This window comes from Aythya ferina (genome assembly GCF_964211825.1).
Source record: "Aythya ferina genome assembly, chromosome: 19".
In the NCBI taxonomy this organism is placed as follows: domain Eukaryota; kingdom Metazoa; phylum Chordata; class Aves; order Anseriformes; family Anatidae; genus Aythya; species Aythya ferina.
Window position 1 is genome coordinate 2,441,613 of NC_140309.1, and position 18,563 is coordinate 2,460,175.

The 18,563-nt window shown below is 49.2% G+C and overlaps 1 protein-coding gene across 5 annotated transcripts in view; it reads left to right on the forward strand.

Moving 5' to 3' along the window:
* The window catches only part of TYW1B (tRNA-yW synthesizing protein 1 homolog B), a 104,688-nt gene extending 92,874 nt beyond the window's left edge, over positions 1-11,814 (forward strand). For all 5 annotated transcript variants that reach the window (XM_084492915.1, XM_084492917.1, XM_084492918.1 and 2 more), the window contains one exon: positions 11,381-11,814. In XM_084492915.1, the coding sequence (XP_084349041.1) occupies positions 11,381-11,602 (222 nt within the window). In that variant the 3' untranslated portion in view covers positions 11,603-11,814. The remainder of the gene's footprint in view (positions 1-11,380) is intronic.
* Positions 11,815-18,563: the final 6,749 nt, after the last annotated feature.

Genomic DNA, 18,563 nt, shown 5'->3' on the forward strand with positions numbered 1-18,563 from the left:
GAGCTGCCTTCTGATGCCACCCAGTGTCCCTTATGCTACTGGGGCACTTTGCAGGCCAGGTGTGTCTCAGCAGCCTTTGAGTGCGTATGTAAAATGTTGTGTTAGAAACTCGGGTTCCTTCATGAATACCATCAACACAATTTGAAATACAAATGAAGTGCCAAAAAATATTTTTTAAAGGATGCAGGTTATGAGAAATATCAAGTACAACTTGCCTTTCTGAGCTCCAGCAAAGCTTAATAGAAAGATGATAGGAAATGTATAATGTGCTAGCAATGCAACTGGTGGAGCAACTACTTACTATGCTACTAGTGATGGTTTTGCTCTTTGCTTGTGTTTGCTGAAGCCACATACCACTTGCTTGGATGGAGACCTGGTTTTAGTCAGTGTTGTATGGCTTTACGTGCAAGAAAATTCTGGCCATGCTATGCTACACACAGGGAGTAACTGGTTAAAATCGCCACTTGCAGAAGGTCTGAAATATTTTGAATTGGTGTTTGGAAATAATTAGAATCTCATCGTCGAAAACTTTTGTGCAGTTGCAAAACTTTGTTGCTTTCCTCGTTTTGCTGTTTTATGGGAATAGATGTAAAAGGAGCAGAAAAAAATGTGATACCTGGCACTATTTTTTTTTTGTTTCAACTCATGATAAAGTTGCTTTATTTACAGTCTCAGTCTTGGTTGTTGCCACTGGCAACAGTGCCTGAACAAATCCTTGAATGCAAAAAATCCTTTTCTAAGGTGAAAGGCTCAGGGAAAGAAAGGAAACAGATTGCCACCTAAGTTATTGATGCATAATTTAAGTAACACTGTTAGTAACGAGAATAGATTGATACCAGCCCAGGAGGAATTCAACAGCTGCTTTGCTTTCCAAAACCATTAGGAGAGGGCGTCTTTTGGAAACAATCTATACTTGGTACTAAAACAACTAATAAAAAAAATATATTTCTATTACATTTAATTCAGAATTTCAGGCTCCAGTGGAGAATAAAATTTGTCAGTGTATATTATTTGGAGAAAATCTGTACTCTGGGAACAATCAAACTGTAGTGAGTAATTGCAAAATCAAAGGTATCTTTAGAAAGTTAAGGAGTTGCAGGAAGTAGGTAATAAAAATAATTTTAAAATGTGATTTTGTTCTTTGGGCTCTGCTAGGTTTGAGTTTTGAGGTTTTGAAACAATATGTATACTAATAATTTTAAACCCTAGTATTGAAGTGCCAGCATGTACTAAAGAGTCTGGACACGTCAGAAGTAATGCACCTTGATTATAGCCTCTGCTCCTTGATTTAAGAAGAGTCATTGATAGGCACTTGCTCACTTGATGAATAATAGTTTAGGACTTGAGCTCTGAAGTATTTTAAGGCCAGAGATTTAGGTAGAAAAGGGTTTTTTAGGTAGAGGAAGCTGCAGTTTGTCTAGTGGTATTTTCTTGTTTTGGGAAATCAAGAGGAGGTTATACATGTAGAAGCTGTTGCATTTTAGGGGTACTTCAGTGTCTCAAAAATCTGCTGTTAGTCTTTGAAGTCTCTTCCCTCACACATAGGCATGCACACACTTCTTTTTTTTTTTTAATTCCACTGACCAGAAGTACAGTCATGGTGTCTGTGCCTCTTTCTACAACTAAAAATAAGAGGCTGGTGAAAGCCTTCAGGCCTCAGTGAAGCTGGGGAAGTGAGAGGACTGCTGCTTACCTCAGGGAGCTCCGGACCTGGCAGCTCCGTGCTGTGCAATAGGAGCTGCAAAGGTTGCATGAGCTTAAAGCCTTAGTGCGAAGTGTTTGCTTTCCAGTTGCCCTTCACAGAGCCCTAAAAAAAATGCAGGGAGCACCTGTACTGCCCTCATAGGGAGCTGAGGATCCACTGGCTGCAGGCATTGCCACGCTTTGAGGTCAGCTGGGTACCAGTACGAGCCCCCTGGAGCCAGAGGGCAGCTGGGCTTGGGTGCAGGGTCTGTCTGGATCCAGGCTCCCAAGGCTGTGGGATTCCTCAGAGCCATCTTTTCTGTGTGCCCCAGCACGCTGACCTCGAGCCCGCTGCGTCTGCTTTGGTTCTTCAGCAGTGGTGCTAAATCCTTCAGTAATTGTTTCGCTTTGTACCAAATTCTATAAATGCCACAGTACAAAAACCTAATTTGTTAGTGCTTTTGAACTAATTGGCTGAGATATCGAGACAGCAGCGACTTTATAATACAACCATTAATATGTATAACCTTTTCCAGAGTGAGACCTCCAGCAGCTGGCTTCCCTGCACTGTAACAATAAATGTCTCCTTGAGACAACCACGAGTGCCTAAGGAGAGAGAATGTGCTCCAGTTGCCTTGCAGCAAATATTTTTTTGAATGAAAGCTAGCATTTCAATAATTTCTCAAATGAAACCCTCTGCCCCACTTCGATGAATTTGCTTTATGCATGTGTTTACCACCCGCTCCGTTGTATCAAAACGCTTGCCTGCCAATTACCTCCCCTTAGGGTTGTTTAAATATCTGACTCGCTTTTGCAAGGGGGAGTTGGTTTCCAGCCATGTTTTCCCAGTTGCTTTCCAGACCTGAGTTTCTTGTTAGCACAGTCTGCATCCTGTGCTGCTGCTCGGTCTGGTCCTTAGCAGGTCTGTGTGTGTGTGTGAGCATCCCTGCCTCCCCTGTGGTGCTGGGATTGTTTTCCATGTCAGTGGATTTCCATGTTGTTTCCTTAGCATAAGGAACACTTTTTTTTGCCTGAGAGGAGGTGTCTGTTAACAGGGTGAGGAGAATGGTCAGCAAGCTCAGAGAAGTTGCTGTTGGCATCCTCTTTTGCCCAAATAAACAGATTTGCCTGGCATCTGCAATCAGATTCAGGTCTGTACCCTGGATGCAAGGTCCTCTAGGGCTGCTTGGTCCAGATGCAGCAATTTTACCACAGACTTCCCTCATCTCACCAGTGGAGTATTTTCTTTCCCTGGTGCTGCTGGCTGGCACAGCAGGGTCGCAGCAGGCACAGCGTGCCCACTGGCACCGAGCAGCTGCAGCACAAGCCAAAGCAGCCACTTTTGGGAAGGTATCTGCAGCCACTCGATGGGGAAGATTTTGCTTTTGTTCCTCTTGGAGGCCCTGCAGGAGGGTATTGCCTGAGCTACCCCGTGCTGGTGGAGGTGAGGTGTCCTTCCATAGAGGGTATGGGCGGGCTGATAAGGGAGACATGCTTTCAGAGGAAGGACTCTCCTCGCTGTCCTCTCCTGGGAGAGCTGGGGAGAAGACTTCCCATAGCCAAGATATAGTGCTGAGGGTGCACAGTGTGCCACCACAGCAGATATCATGGGTAGCTGCAGTTGAAATAAGCTGGGGGGAGATGGCAGCCTGGTCTGTGGTGCTCGTTGCTCTCCGTCAACCAAGAGATCTTCCCACCACAGATGAAATCAGACTTCTCTTTGTTCCCACCGGGCTTTCCAGCATCACCCATGTCTGTCCCATGGGGCTCTGGTGGGACACGAGGACTTCACATGCACCCTGGCTGTGCTTGTAGGAGGCTTGAGAGTTTGGATGAAGGACAGTGAAGTTGCTCCATGCTGAGCATTTCATCTATATTTAGGGAGGAGAAGGAAGCACTTAACTACCAGCTGCAGATTGACTAACAAGGGTTATATTACAGAAAAATAGTCCATCACATCCATTTCCTTCCTGCCTTGCAAATCATTTGGAGAGCATGAGCTGTCCCTGTGATCCTGCATCCCAGATCCAGAACTTGGACCCTGTCCTTCTCTTGCTACCTCAGCTGTTATATCAGCATTACCCCATGGCTGTGACTGGTGCAGTACATGGGGAAAAGGGACTTGGCTTGCTGCTTCATGTCAGAAGGTCATGAAAGATGCCACATCCCTGCGCTGGGGCTCCTCCCTGTCTCAGGACAAAGTGTCTTAGTAGCCAAAGTACAGCCTGATTGCAGGTGTGAGCATGAGGTCTTATGGGTTTTAAGTTGCTTTTTTTTCCCCTCCGTCTCCTTCGAAGTAGGAAGGTGGCTCTGCTGTGCTTGATCTGGTAGTTATTAAAAGAAGATCAGTTATGCTAAGGTAATCAATTTTTCATCCATCGGAATTAAAACTGTCTGGATGGAGCCCTGGTTTAATTGGCAGATGAGTTGTTCATCTCTGCAGCAGGTACAGATTAAAAAAAAATCTGCAATAATGAATCTTTTCTTTAGAGTAATTAATTCATACAAGATTAGATTTAATAAATAGAAGCTGACGAGTGGCAGAGGAACGATCCCACAAGCATCAGGCACTGCAGTACTGGCCCAGCAGCACAAGGCCAGGTCGCTTTAGCCTTGGTTTGGTATTGCCTTTTTGTTTCGCTGCTCTCAGGAAACATGATAGCAAACCCCATTTCCAGGCACTGTAGTTGCCAGCTCTGAGAGGTGTTTCATCTACTTCAGCGTGGCTGTTTGCAAAGAATGGGTTGGTTATAACCTTCTGTTCCACACGTTTGTTACTTAACTAGTTTAATCTTTACTTCTTCCATGCAAAGCCTGAGGTTACAATTGATAAATAAAAATAAAAGGTTTTTAACTTTAACAAGCTGTGTGACCCTGTTAAGATTAATTTATCTACAATATTTCTTCTTTTTTTCCCTGAATGACTCCAGCTCAGCCACTTTCACTGTTGAATAAAGGGAGCCTTAAATAATTGTGAGTCTTAATTAGATGAGAAACTGTGTGTAATAATACAATGAATTATTTGTTTGACTTTAAGGAGTACTGTCAGAGTACTTTGTACTGACAGGTGCCAAAAAGTCACTGCAGTTGCATAGTGCAAGTTTTCTCTCTCATTATATGTGGTCTAATTAATACTACCTTGTGTGCAGGAGTTGTTTACTGAAATGATTGGTGGCATCAGTTTTAAAGTAAGATGCTTGGGACTGAGACCTTCAGAGTCATTTTCCAGCTGCCTTCCTCATGTCAGGCATTTTTCTGGGCATAGACCTGGAGAGCAGCAATACAAAGCCAGTAGCTGAAAGCAACCTTATTGCAGATCCGAAGCGGTAAATAATTCCTGAGCAGCACATTTCACGTGGCATTACCTCGCACTCAGACATCTATTTCAGGCCCCAGAGTTCTTAAACATTTCAAAACCGTGCAGCCTTGAGAAGTAAAATGGAGTTGGAAGATGGGATTGTATTTCTCACAAAGGGAATCATAGAGGTGAGGCGGGCTTGCAAAGCCAGCTATGGTGGCAGCAGGAGGAACGGACCCATCTCAGCCTCGCGTGCTGCCTCTGGGGCTGCAATGTTTAAATTCCTTCTGACTGTAAGATCCCAGCTGCACCGTCTAGACAGCTCACGACTTCTGTCCATTATAGAAAATCCAGATGTGCGCCTACCCCACCAAATCTGGTTCACAGACAGGTTCTCTGCAAGGCTGGTGCTGTTTCTTTAGGTCTGATGTGCTGCAACACACCTGGAGTCTGGAACAGGCCCCAGATCTCTGGTGGCAATGCAAATGCAAGAGGAAAATAGGTGATGGGTGTTAACTTCTGCACTGCTGTACAGCTGCTTGTAGGCAGATTTATTTTTGTATTCTGAGTCAGATATCATTGCAGATCAATGAAATTTGCAGTGTGTTGATGCTCCTGAGTTGTTCCAGCTGCTGCCAGGGGAGCTAAGGAGAGGAGTGTTTCTGCTATGCACTTTTGTCTCAAAATGCTCTTAATGTAAACCATCTAGTGTGAAGCAGGTGGTCTTCAGTGACCCCATGGGCTGTGGGCTCACCTGGTCTGAAGTGCAGTCTGCAGTGCTGGCAGGAAGCTGAGCAGGTACTCGAAAACACACAGGAATACTTTTAAGTTTCAAGAATGTATGGAATTTAAAAACAAAACGAAAAACTACCAAAAGTGCCAAAGTGCAAAGCCCCATTCATTCCCTTTCCCCAGAACAATATTTTTTCCTTATTAGTGAAAGAATATATTTAGACTCAGCAAAGAAAGCATTTCAAGGGAAGGTGCTGACAAACGGACTGAGGATACCCGATTGCTTTTCCAAAGATAAGCTTTCTTCTCAAAGAATGTAAATAGAGGGTAGCAGTGTTGGGTTTTAATCTCTGTGCTTTAAAATGCTCAGACAGTGCAGGGAGCGCAATGCTGCAGGCTCTGAACGCATTACTTCCCTTAAAAACAAACAAAAAAAAAAAGATGTGTTTTTTGGAAAGCACAGCCCTTCCGAAACCCTGCCTGCGGCACCGAAGCACCCTGCAGCACTGGGTCGCTAGAGCCATCAGCAAAAGCTTTGCCCTGGCGACACAGAGCCCCTGTGTAAGCTGTCAGCTTGTGTCGCTCGGCAGGGTTTTGAGAGAAGGCGGAGGAAGACCTAATCGCTTCTGAATGTGTAAGAGCAGAGCCAGCAGCTGGGTTTGATTTGGTTTTTGGGATAGGACATAAAAGTGCAGGCAAGGGAAGGGAAGCATCCGTGCTGCTGGCCTTACAAAAGCTCAGCTGCCGAGACTTGCTCTTGCAAAATGCTCTGTAATGTCTCATGCCCCGTGCAAACCAAGTAAGTGTTGACTAAAGCATTGGCCAAAACCCTTTTTTCAGAATGTTGGGGATTGCAATTAGAAAAACTGTTAGGGGATTGACGTGACCTCCCTGCACATCCAGACTGCTCCCTGCTGTCCAGTGCCGTGTCCATGCTGCTGAACGTGCCCCGTTTTCCCTCCTTGCTACTGACTGATTTTTGCGTGGTTTTTAAGACTGCATATAAAGCTGCTGTATTTAACTGGTAAATACTGCAAGTACCTGGGGAAGACTTCATTTGCTGGACTACTAAACCTGTGCATTTATCCACACGTTCATGAGTCATTGAAGAAGAGCTGGTTGTGAGCCCCCAAGCCCTGTTTTCTCCCTCTGCCCTGCATCAGCCTCACGGGACGCAATGTGCCGAGGCTGCCTTGTGGTCCTGTGGGCTGTGCTGTGGTTTGTCCTGTTCTGCCCGAGCTATGTCGTCCTGTCCGGGAAATGCACGCTTTTCTGCAGAGACCAGCAGTCAGCGGGCAAAGAGGAGCGTTCTCCTTCCAGCGTGTTTTCCTCTGAGGAGAATATAGCATTATCCTTGTTAGGGCAAACTAATTGGGTTTTGGCTGACTTCCATTTTTCAGCATTGGCATTTCATGTGTCACCATTTCTGCCTTTCTTCTATATTTTATCCCTTCGTATAAACCCCGTGTTTATTTCTTGGCAATTATGCGTGACTGGGCCAATGTAGTAAATTGTACTACTATATCGTCCTCAGTACATGCATAAATTTTTATCCTCCAAAATTGTTTATGCAAATAGGTTGATAAGAAGAGAAATATGTAGTGTGGTTCTTCTCCTTCGTGTATGTTGATGGGTTTCTGCAGCAAGCAGCTCTTCTCCATATAGACTAAACAGCTCTAAACATACTGCAAAAGCTGATTTAAAGAAATTTCCCATTCGTATCCACGCTGCCGCAGCTCTGCCCCATGCACAGGGCCTTGGTGTCGTGCTACAAAATAACTTTGAACCAAAAACCTGCGGAGCTGTAAGCAGTTGTGTCGCAGGGGCAGGGAGGTGATGCTCAGGGTGGTCGGAGCCACCTGATCCTTCAGCTCTGAATGTGTGCTTCCAGGTTCCTCCTGACTCAAGGGCCATTATGAGTTCCTTATGGTGCTCCTTGCACGAGCTGTAGGTTCTGCAGAAATAGGGTTTGCAGAGCTGGGCACCAGTACAGCTTCTGACTGGAGCAAGCAGGGGTGGGAGCCTGGGGACCCAGGGACGAGAACTCCCGGGGGGAAGCTGAGCGCTGGCCCCGGCATCACCTCGCTGTTGAGCAAAGCCCTTGGGAGGTGCTGAGTTTGCCTTTCCAGACAGCACAGCCTGGCCTCAGAGCCACTGAAGGAGCTTTATTGCTCTTTTTTTAAGATGCTAACTTGAAAACAAGGGGAAGGTTTCAGCCATTCGTCTTTTGCCGATGTATTTATCGCCTTAAAAGACTTAACCAGGTAGTGAAAAATTTGATAAAACATCCAACTGCATTACTTTGAAATAACACTGATGTCTATCATTGGTTCGCCTGTTGTATGGATGTTGTGAAACTGTTCCAAGTCTTAAATCTTCCATTATCTGTGAAATAATCATAAAATTGTTAAAACTTCATCTGTAAATCCTAAGCAATTGAGGCTCTTCTCCCCTACCCCACGTTAGTCTGGTTTTTATTCCTTCGCAGAAGTAATTGGTTTCCATGACAAGAATAAAGGATGGTTCCCATCTCTTTGTTTTTTATTGCTGTTGTTTTGCAGCCCCACAAATATTTAATAGTATTTAATCTGCTTTTGTAACAAACCCCAGGCAGCCTTCATCCAGCCGCTCTTGCGGGAGCTCTTGTTGTGCAGGGCTGCAGCAGGCGGTTCGCAGCATCAGTAGCTCTGCTGTGTCAGGAGCTGCAAGTTTGTATATTGAGTCCAAATTAGATGGCTTAGAATCTTCCCTAGGTGCCCCAGTCGACGTTCAGGACACCTGTGGAGCAATGCGAGTGATTGTGCAAGCCTGGGGGGTTAAAATCAGATTAAACCAGAGCTCCATCATTTTGTCCTCAGGAGAGCATGTGTAGGGCTTTATTCTGAGGGGATGAGGAGGGGGCAAATATCTCCTTCTGCCACTGACCAAACTACCTCTCCAAGCCTCACCTCGCTCAGAAGCACAGCCCAGAGGCTGCGGGTCTGAGCCTGCTGCACTTGGGCCACCTGCGAGCTGTGTCCTCCCTGCTTCTGCTACTTGGCCTCCGGGAGCCTCAGGAGTTTGTGCTGCCTGGTGGGGCCCTGGGGAAAGGCAGAGCTTTGGTGCTGCTCGAGGTTTTCTCACACAGGGGCAGCACCCAGTGCCACGTTCCTCAGTGCTGTCTGCTGTCAAATTGTGGGTCAAGAACCCCCGATGCTCCGCATGTTTGCGCTTAACGGGGTGCTTCTGGTTTGGGAAATATGGGTGCTCGTGTCTGTTGGAGGAGTCGGGGTGCCTGCCCCCAGAGCTTCTGCCAGCACAGTCCGCTTGCAGGAGCACTCTGTAACACGTATGGCCAAAATCACCCCGCAGAGACTGGTGTGGGTGGGAGGTTCTGGGTTTTATCTCCTGCTGTTAGCCTTGTTGAAGGTCACTGTCTCCACAGATAACACAGTGAGATACAGCCATGGCAGGGCATGAAGGAAGTAGTTTGCTTTGAAAAAGGGGAGCAATACAATTGTGTCCTGATTTCAGCCTTTGATCCCTGTGCAAGACAGCTTTTACCCCCAGGTGGGCAGCGGTGCTGTTCTGCTGGGAGACTCTGTAGAGGCACAGATCTACACCAGGGTTTGGGTTGGGGATGGCAGCTGCAGCCTTGTGTCAGCTGCCCTGGTGGCACGAGCACCTCTCGTGGCTTTGGCTCTTGCTCAGCCTCTCTTGGCTGCAAGGTTAAGGATTCTTTGCAAGCTTCCCCTTCCCTCCTGAGATGAGAGCATCCCATGGGTTTTCAATGAAACGAGCTTTACAAAATTACCTCTTCGGCTGGTTCCAGGTCTCAGCTGTGGCTTTATTCTTTATGTAGAAGGTTTGCTAGTTGGCCTTCAGTCTATCTAGGGACCCATCTGACGAGTTAGGAGCTCTGAGCATGTCATGGGAATAGGCTCAGCAACTTGCTGTGTGCTAAGCAGCTCTGCTTCATGCTGCGTGTGTTACAGGCCGTGTGGCTGGATCCTGCAGAATTTTTTGCCCTTAGTTCATGTGAGAATTTATTGATGAGCAGTAGTGATCAAATCTGGGGAGGGCTCTGATGCATGGTCTGAACTTGTTCAAGTGTCTTCCCTTCAGCCTCTGACTTTTGGCTTATGATGTTTCCAGACAGGCACTGGGGATAGAAAGAGAGGGATGGGAGAGCAGAGAGAAGCTGCAGAGGAGTGCCATGGGCAGAACAGGTCCAAGCCCCGGGTCTCTGCTGGCCGCAGAGCACCACCACCTGCCTGCAGCACTCCCAGCTGCTGCTGTGCTGGGAAATGCTGTGAGCGGGGCTGCAGAAACCTTGCTCTGGGATGCTCTTTGTGCCAGTAAGGTTTGAGTCTTGGTAGTTAGGACTGCACCAGAGGGATGGGAGCTGGGTGACTTGGCCAAAGTCATCTGGCACCTCCCATCGGGAGGGAAGCTCAGCTCTCCTGAGGCTGGCTCTGTCAGGGACCTGTCTGCTTTCCCAGCAATGTGTTGCCTCCTCTGCTGTTGCTTTATTTGCAGCCACTCATATGGGAAAGGACGTGTTGCCTTGTTTAAATGTTAGCATATAAAGAATGAGCCTTGGGCGAGCATATTTACAGCAAGACTCCTTCCTGGCTGTTCTGGCTCTGCAGTCGCACATCTCTGCTCTGGGTGAAGGACTCCTCCTGCAAAAATTTGCTGCAATTACACAGGCAGCAAGAGATTAACATTGGCAATGTTTGATTCAAAGTTTTGCAGGTATCAGCAGTTTTTCCAACCAAAAAAGCTTTTAGTTCTTGGGCAGAAAGTCAAATGCCATTTAAATGCATAACCATCAGGTTTCGAAAAAATCAGGGAGCCAGTATGTTTTCCCTCTTTCTTTGGATAAGCTCTCAGCTCAGACAAATCCTAATTGAGGATTCAGTCAAGACTGCTGCTAAATTAGCAGAGCAGGTCTGTGAGACAAACGCAGCTTCAACTTGTCAAAGTAAGGAATTCTTAAAATTCTTGTATCGAAAGAGGATTCGTGTCATTAAACCTTTTTATCTTTCCCCACTCCCGAACACAGCCCTTCCGCCCCTGCCTTTCATCAAGGGACACCTGGGTATTGCGCTCAAATTTATACATTGCTTCCAGGACTCCTCCAGTTCCCCAGATTAAGGTGTCTAAGGTATAAATGACAGTGCACTGGCAAGTGCAATTGCACCTGAGAACTGGGCTTTGGGATGCAAAGTGGGGCTGAAATGATGTTGGGATCTGGTACTTCAAAGGATCAGTCAAGCCACCAAACAATCACATCTTCATGAAGCTTATCTGCTGGTAGACAGCTCTGCCAAATGACTACAGCTGTAAGAGAAGTGGCCATCCTGTTTCTGCGTTTGCTTTGTCAGACCTCATGGATGAAATGTAGCTCAGAAACAGTAAGCTCCTGGCATATGTCTGCCTGAAGGATTTCCTTTTCCTCTTTAAGAATCTATCTTAACTTCTGGATGGCTTCACCTTGGACGTTAATGGGGCCAGAAATTTGGAAAAAAAATAAATAAAAAATCACCAGAGCCACAAAAAAAAATACAGGTAGGAATCCAATCTAATACACACCCAGCTTCAGCAGCTTGTCCCACCATGAATCACTGACACGGTAATGCTCCCTGCTCTGCAGCACAGTAACACGTCTCTCTTATTTTGCAGTTCAAGGTTGACGGCGAGTGGTGCACCTGGATCAACTACGAGCGCTTCCAGGAGCTGGTGCGAGAGCACGAGAGGAGTGGGGGATCAAAGACGTTCACAGCAGCAGACTACACAGCCAGGACTCCTCGCTGGGCGCTTTTTGGGTCCAGCCAACGGGGCTTTGATCCCCTGGATGTAAGATACCAGCGGAAGAGCAAAGCAAAAGACATCTCTGGGTGCTGACGTTAGGATGGGGCTCGCCAGTCTGCAGGCTGGCTGATGGATGAGCTTTGGTCTTCATTTCCATACTAACACCCATATCAAATCTGTTCACGTAGACTTTCTGAAGTTGAATATTGAGAAGGATGTTGAAGTCTTTGTTTAACCCTTCCTTGCTGTTTTTAGGGCTTCTTGGATGGAAGTATTTATAACACTTTTTACCTTGTACAAATGCTGCATGGGAGCACTGTGTCATTGTTGGCAGCGCCATCGGGGAGGCCGCGTTTGTGATCTCTGTGGCTGTGCAAGCTGAGGTTCAGGTGCGGGGGGGTGGGCGTTGGTGTTAATTTGGTGACGAGTCATAAGGGAGGCCAGGGGTGCACCCAGCTTGGCTGCAAAGTGTGTGGTGTCCATAGGGGTAAGTGTGAAGGGGATTTAGCCACTGCTGGCTGGCTGGGTCTGTGCAGGTGCGACTGCAGGCAGATCTAAAAGCCCCACTGAAGGCCTCATTGTACCAACAACTGTACCTTTATGTGTCCTGAACACCTGCCGTCTGCTGAAAGACCCTGTCTGCTGCCCAGGGTTCAGCTTACTGGGGATGGTGTAAGTAACAGCACCCCTGCTAATGTCATGTGCAACTTCTGATATCTGTCCAAATGATTTCCAACTTCATGGTTTCGGCAATGTGTACTTTCCAAGCTGTTTTACTCCAGTCTCCCAGCAGCCTTAACCAGCAAATGATCCATCAAAGCCACGCTGTGCTCATGGAAGGATGCCTTTGCTCCACCTGTGCAATTCACCAGCCCCTTGTGGTTTAAGCCAGTGGGCAGCTCAGCACCACGCAACCACTTGCTCATTGTCCACAGTGGGATGGGGGAGAGAATCGGAAACAGGTAAAACTCATGGGTTGAGATGAAGACAGTTTAACAGGCCAGAAAAGGAAGGGAAGATAATAAAGGAACACACAAAACAAGTGATGCACGACACGATTGCTCGCTGCCTGCTGACTGATGCCCAGCCAGTCCCTGAGCAGCAGTGGCCCCTCCAGCCAACTCCCCCTGCTTAATTGCTCGGCATGACACCGTAAGTTATGGGATATCCCTTGGGCCAGTTTGGGTCACCTGTCCTGGCTGTGTCCCTTCCGAAGCTTCTTGTGCACCCCAAGCCTTCTCGCTGGCAGGGCAGCATGAGAAGCTGGGAAGTGTGGCTTTGTGTAAGCACTAAAACTTTGGTGTGTTACCAATGTTATTTTCCTCCAAAGTCCAAAATATGGCACCATACCAGCCACTGTGAAGAAAATTAACTATATCTAAGCCCAAACCAGGACCCAGCATCACCACTGGTTTGAATAGGGGTGCCAATCTGATGTAAGTGAAAACCCAATCCAGTTGATTTCTTCTGTGTCAAGAAACTACTTCTTATCATGGAGTGGTAACATCCAAGCATGGGGTACACTGACACAGCCACAGGGGTTGCCTTGCACTCTCTTTGGAGGTACTGGGGTCTGGCTGGAAAAATGCATTTAAATGAGAGGGGAAGGGGTTTGCTGTTGGGAAGATCACTGCTCTCACGTGCCTTTCTATTTATGCAATACCCGTGTCGGCTGCAGTCTCAGTGTGAGCTCTCACTGATGTGTTAGGAAGGACTGGCATGAAAATACCCAGGGCAGACCTCACTGGGGAAGCACCACTGTGGTCAGGCTGTGTGTTCAGTCACTGAAGGCCTGAAATAGCCCCAGACATCCCTGATCCCTGCTGGCTGCCTGCCACAGCTCTGCCAGACTTTCCCCCAGGGGGCAGGAGGGCTTCCCCACCTTCTCCTCCCACTCTGCTGCGATGTGGGGTGGTTGCAGTCAGCAGAGCTGCCCCGCTTCCTCCAGCAGCTACGTGGTGGAAGCCTGACACTGCTCCAGCTGAGGAGCCTGGCCAAGCCAGCTGCAGAAATGTGGCTTGAGTGGAGACCCAGAGGTGCCAGCTGGGGATGGGAGAATGCAGTCATGCTCCAGCATCTGCATCCCCACCGGGCTCCAGGTGCTCGCAGGGCTCCCACCGCTGCTGGCTCCACAAGCGCTTGCAGCCTGGGATCCGCGGAGCCCACGGTGTTGTCGATGGGTGCTCCTCAGATTGTGACTGTTTTTAAGATTACCTCATTTCTTAAATTGTTAAAAGTGATTCTGAAAAAGAAAGAAAATAAAAAATAATTTTCCCTAGGGCACCTTTGTGTGTCATAGTCGTACAAGACTCTGTGAGAGGGGATGCTAACAAGATTTTAAGGATACGAAAAGCACAAGTGTTGCAGAACATCTTTTTTCTTGATAGCACAAGGAGCAGAAGGGTTAGCCCACGTGCCTGTGGGTAATGGAAAGGGCTTGGTGGATAGGAAGCAGCTCCAACAGGCCCATCGCGGGTTCTGCCCAAAGCACTGAGAGGAGGTTGGAGCTGGTGAGAAGTCACTGCGCTTCCACAGGGACACAAGTGGCACCTGCAAGCCGTGGGCAGGTGTGGGATGTTTTTAAGCCATCTCTGTGTCTGCATATGATGGAAACCTGGCGTGACAACCATGCTGGTGTGCATGCTCTGCACCACCCAGGTCTGAACGCAGGACTCAAGCAAGCCCAGGTGACCGTGAGGTGTCCGCGCTGAGTGACTGCATCCAGCTGGAGGATCCAAGTGTCCCAGCCAGGCTGGTGAGACCCCTGCCCCAGCCTCTGTGTGTTGTGGCCCATCCTGAAAGCTGCCCATGGGTGAGCCAGGCTATGGTCCTAGTGAGATCTGCTGTTCTCAGCTGCTAGTGCCTCTTCCTAGCTAAGGGTCGTCCGCGTGCTGCTTCCTTTACAGCCCTGCTCCTGGGAGCTGCTGAGCACCACGCTCAGCTGGGAGCACTCCTGCTTGTTGCCTTCTGCCAAAAGATGTTTTTGGCATGCTCTGCTGCACTGGTGCCTGCAGAAAACCTGGCCAGCTGGGGTGGGCTGCAGTGAAGGAGCAATGGGGCAAGGCAGGGGACATGGGTGACCTGGGGGCCCCCACCAGCCTGGCTCCTGCCGTGCCATGCTAGGGGTCCAATCCTTTGAGCAGGGGCTAATCATATTTTCAAATCCAAAACCATCATGGGAAGTTTGTCTTAGGGGCTTGGTTTCCTTAAGAAACTGGCTGGTGAAGGGCTGCTCTTCTTTCCTCTTGCTGGGGAATGATTTGTCGTGTTCCCACCACAGCTTCACTACAGGCGCTCTCATACCCTGCTCAATCACTCCTCTGTTTTTGGTGACATTTGACACCATTTAACTTGCATCTGGGCTTTAGGGTGAAGGTTGGCAGCACTGGAAAGCCCGGGAGCTCTTTGCAAAAGTGCTCTGTGCTGTTTTCTGAGAGCCCTGCGCTCTGACTCCTGCTTCCGATGGCAGGGTTGCCATGTGAAGAGTATGAATTCTCAGAAATTCCCAGTGTTGGGCTATGTTCAAGTTAAAAATTGTTGTATTCTAGGCTTATTTTGCAGAACTAATGCAGTTTGAGTAAAAATACCAGGGGTGGGATGCAGTTATCAGAACACAGTTGTTTAGAAGGTGCCGAGACCTCTCCAGCCACCAGCTCTGCTCTGTGAGGCTCCGGCAGACCTGGCTGATGTCCGCCAGCCCAGGCAGCTGTGGCAGGGCATCTCCCCAGCCCCTGCATGCACATTTAGGTAATGGCCTTCCCCGTTTTCTGCTCAGCTGTGCCATTATGCTCATCCTCGTTCCTCCATGTGGCCTCTTGTAATGGTAGGTCTGGGGGTACCTTCCCATGGCATAGGCCAGGAGAAGGGAAGTTGTGTATGCAATAAGTAAGATGCACAAGTATTTAACTGCATCCGTGTTACAAATTAGTGAATCCTCCAGACACACATGTACCAGCTCTGGTAGAGGCAGCAGAGGGACGATGTGGTCCCACCACTTTGCAGGCATGGGCTGTCCTTTAGCAGCCTGCAGCTCCTTCTGACCGCTCTTAGGAGAAAGAACAGCTTGTGAGACATGTCTCCAAGCCACCAGCCTCCTGTGGGTCACTTGGGTTAACTGAGGTCTTTTAACAACTTCAGCAAGCCACATTTATTTTGTGGGACTCAAGTTAACCCCAGGGCATCAGTTGCATGTGGGTGCAGCTGGAGTTGGGCTGGGAAGTTTGGTGCCCACCATAACGCACCATGTTCCCCTGGGTGGACACGAGCTCTTCTGCACCTGGTCCTCCTTCCTGGGCCAGATGCCTCCCTCCTGCATCCACCTCCCTGAGAGCTGAAACAGCCGTAAATCACAAGCGGTCACCACAGCCCCTTCCTTGTCTGTGCTGAGCCCTGGTAGCAGCCGGCACTGCCCTGGCAGCAGTGGCTTCTGTGACTGAGGAGCCTTGGGGCTGCGTGTCACCGCCAGATGCCTGCTGCCCTCAACAGCTGCTGTGGTCATTAGCACTTCATGTAAAACGCCCCATAAAACCCCCACAGTTCCTTCCCTTGGAAATCCTAGGGGAGCCCTAAAGAAAACCCTGTCTGCATGGCTTCTCCGTGCTGCAGCATCCGCACTATTTCTTCTCCCAGCCCCTCCTGGGACACGGAAATTGCTGCTGTCCCCTTTATGCATTGCTTCTCCACAGGCCATTTGGCTGAGTCGAAATAACAGCTTGTTCCGGCTGTGAGAGGCCTCTCCCTCCTCTCTCCGGTGTCCCCACGCTCCCTCTGTCCTCTTTCTTTGTCCCCATGCTCCCGCCATCCCTCTCCCTCATCTTCCTGGTGTCCCTGTGCTCTGGAGCTCTGCGTTTCCAGGGCTTCAGGGCAGGTCTGTCCTGGGGTGCCGTGGAGCTGGGGCTGATGGAGCCACTGCCACTAGGGCTGGGAGGAGGAGGTGGGTGACCCATGCAGGGGGCACTCAGGGCTGCAGGTCCCCAGAGCCTGCACCAAGGCCACCACCGCAGTGGGATCCGCGTTGGGACTGGTGCTGAAATGTCTCAGAAAAATTGTGATTTCCCCTGCTCAGAGGCTAGAGGGAAAACACGGCCCCAAAAGCCAGGCAGGGTGGTAAGTGACACCGCATCACACCCGCTTGTCCCTTTTGGGCTGTCTAACATCTGGAAGCCGTGCAGAGAGCAATTTGGGCAGGATTTGCTCCCACAATTACACTTGCATTGCCTTGTGCTTAGAGCAAATCTTTCAATGTACGTACCCGAAAGCAATCCTCTTACGCGAATAGCTTTCAATTGTACAACATAATACAAATCGCTGCCGTTTCCAGGACGTGCTCTGTGTAAGGCGCAGCTCAGCCAGAGCCGATCGCTGCCGGGCTTCACCTGTCGGCAGGCGGCGGTGGAGGTGGTGCTCCGGGCACCCCGACATCGCCGGGGTGAAGTCCCTCATCTGCATGGGAACTGCACACCCGGCCTGAAGTGTCTGCTTTTGGATGTAAAGCAGATCATCGCCCTCTGGGATGCTTGCATGGGCTGTGGTTTCTGCGTTTTCCCCTGCAAGATGTGTTGGTATGGGATGTGCTCAACACACTCTGCAAAAATAGGGATCATAGAATGGCTTGGGTTGGAAGGGACCTCAAAGATCACTTGGTTCCCCAAGGAACTGACCTTGCTTTGGTCTGGGGGGATTTTACCCAAATCCAGGCACGATGTGCTTCGAGAGAAGACGGTCTTACTGCTTCGACAGCCAGCTTGGAGGCTCAGGAGGTTTGATCCTAAAGGAAAAGTGGGCAAAATGGATTTTAACCACTTAAAGCCCGGAGCAGAGGGGCTGTGGCTGAGTTTTGGGCACTGAGCCCAGTGCCCCAGCTCCTTCCCCTGGTCTGTCCTGTCCCTTCCCGGTGCAGGCTGGCATCCCTCCTGGCTGCTGCTGCTCCCTGACTCACAGCGTGAGTCATGCAATGGCTGCGTGTCGTTTCTTGAAGGGGATAAATCTATTTGTTTCCAAAAATCTCCAGCTGGAAAACATCCCCCAAACAGAGAATTGTCATCCATCAGCTTTGTCTTCATCTGGCTCCCATCCTAAATCATTTACGATGTTAGAGCCACTATCGTGCCTTGAGGGGTGAGGAAAAAGATGTCTGAATTAATTGAAGGAAGGGCATCTTTTTCATTTCATCAATTGCAAATTGAGTTGGGAGCTGGCGAAGGCTGCGGGTTCGGCGGGAGGGGCCCAGGCCCCACAGCAGGACACGTGCTGCTCCAGCAGCTTGCTGTGAGGAAGGGGAGGGGAGGAAACTAAACCTGGGGAAATATTTCAAGGAAGACTTGGGTTTCTGGAGCTGACCCTTCCTGGAGGAGGGAGCCCAACGCTTCCTTCCCTCCTCCTCCCCAAACCCATCCCTGTCTCCATCCCACTCTGGCTGGCAGGCCCAGCTGCAGCAGGGGTGGAGGTGTCAGGGATCTCATTTCCAGCAGCGATGGGACCTTCAGGTGGCAGTGACACTCAGGGAGAACCCACACCAGTCGCGACCAAAATCCATGCAGGAGCAACATGGTTGAAGCCCATGAGAGCATTAAGCAGGAGCAATTTCATGGTTATGTATCTCACCAATCCCTTCCCCATCCCTGGTGGCTGCATCCCACCAACCACATCCCCATGTCTCCATCCCACCAGGGGCATCCTTCAGCTTTCTGGGGCTGGGCCACCATGCTGGGTTGTCTCCCCTGTGCTGAGACAAATCCTGCCCTCTACCTTCATCCTAGGACAACCCTCCTTTGCTGTTATTTGGAAAGACCGAGGAAGACAAAGTCCTTCTGCCACTTGCACAGTGACCCCATGTTGTAAGCAACGCATAGGCTTTGCTAACAGCTCCTCCCAAAGGTGGTGCTGGGATACTCTCCCATCCTAGGAGGTGCTGGAAAAAGCTTTCAGAAAGAAGGTGAAGGTGGCCGCGGCATGCTCAGCGGTGTTGGTACTGAGAAAGGAAAACTGGAGGTGCTCTGGGGCAGGAGAGAGGTGCAGGGTCCATGCACCCCAAATCACAGAGGCTGGAAGTTTT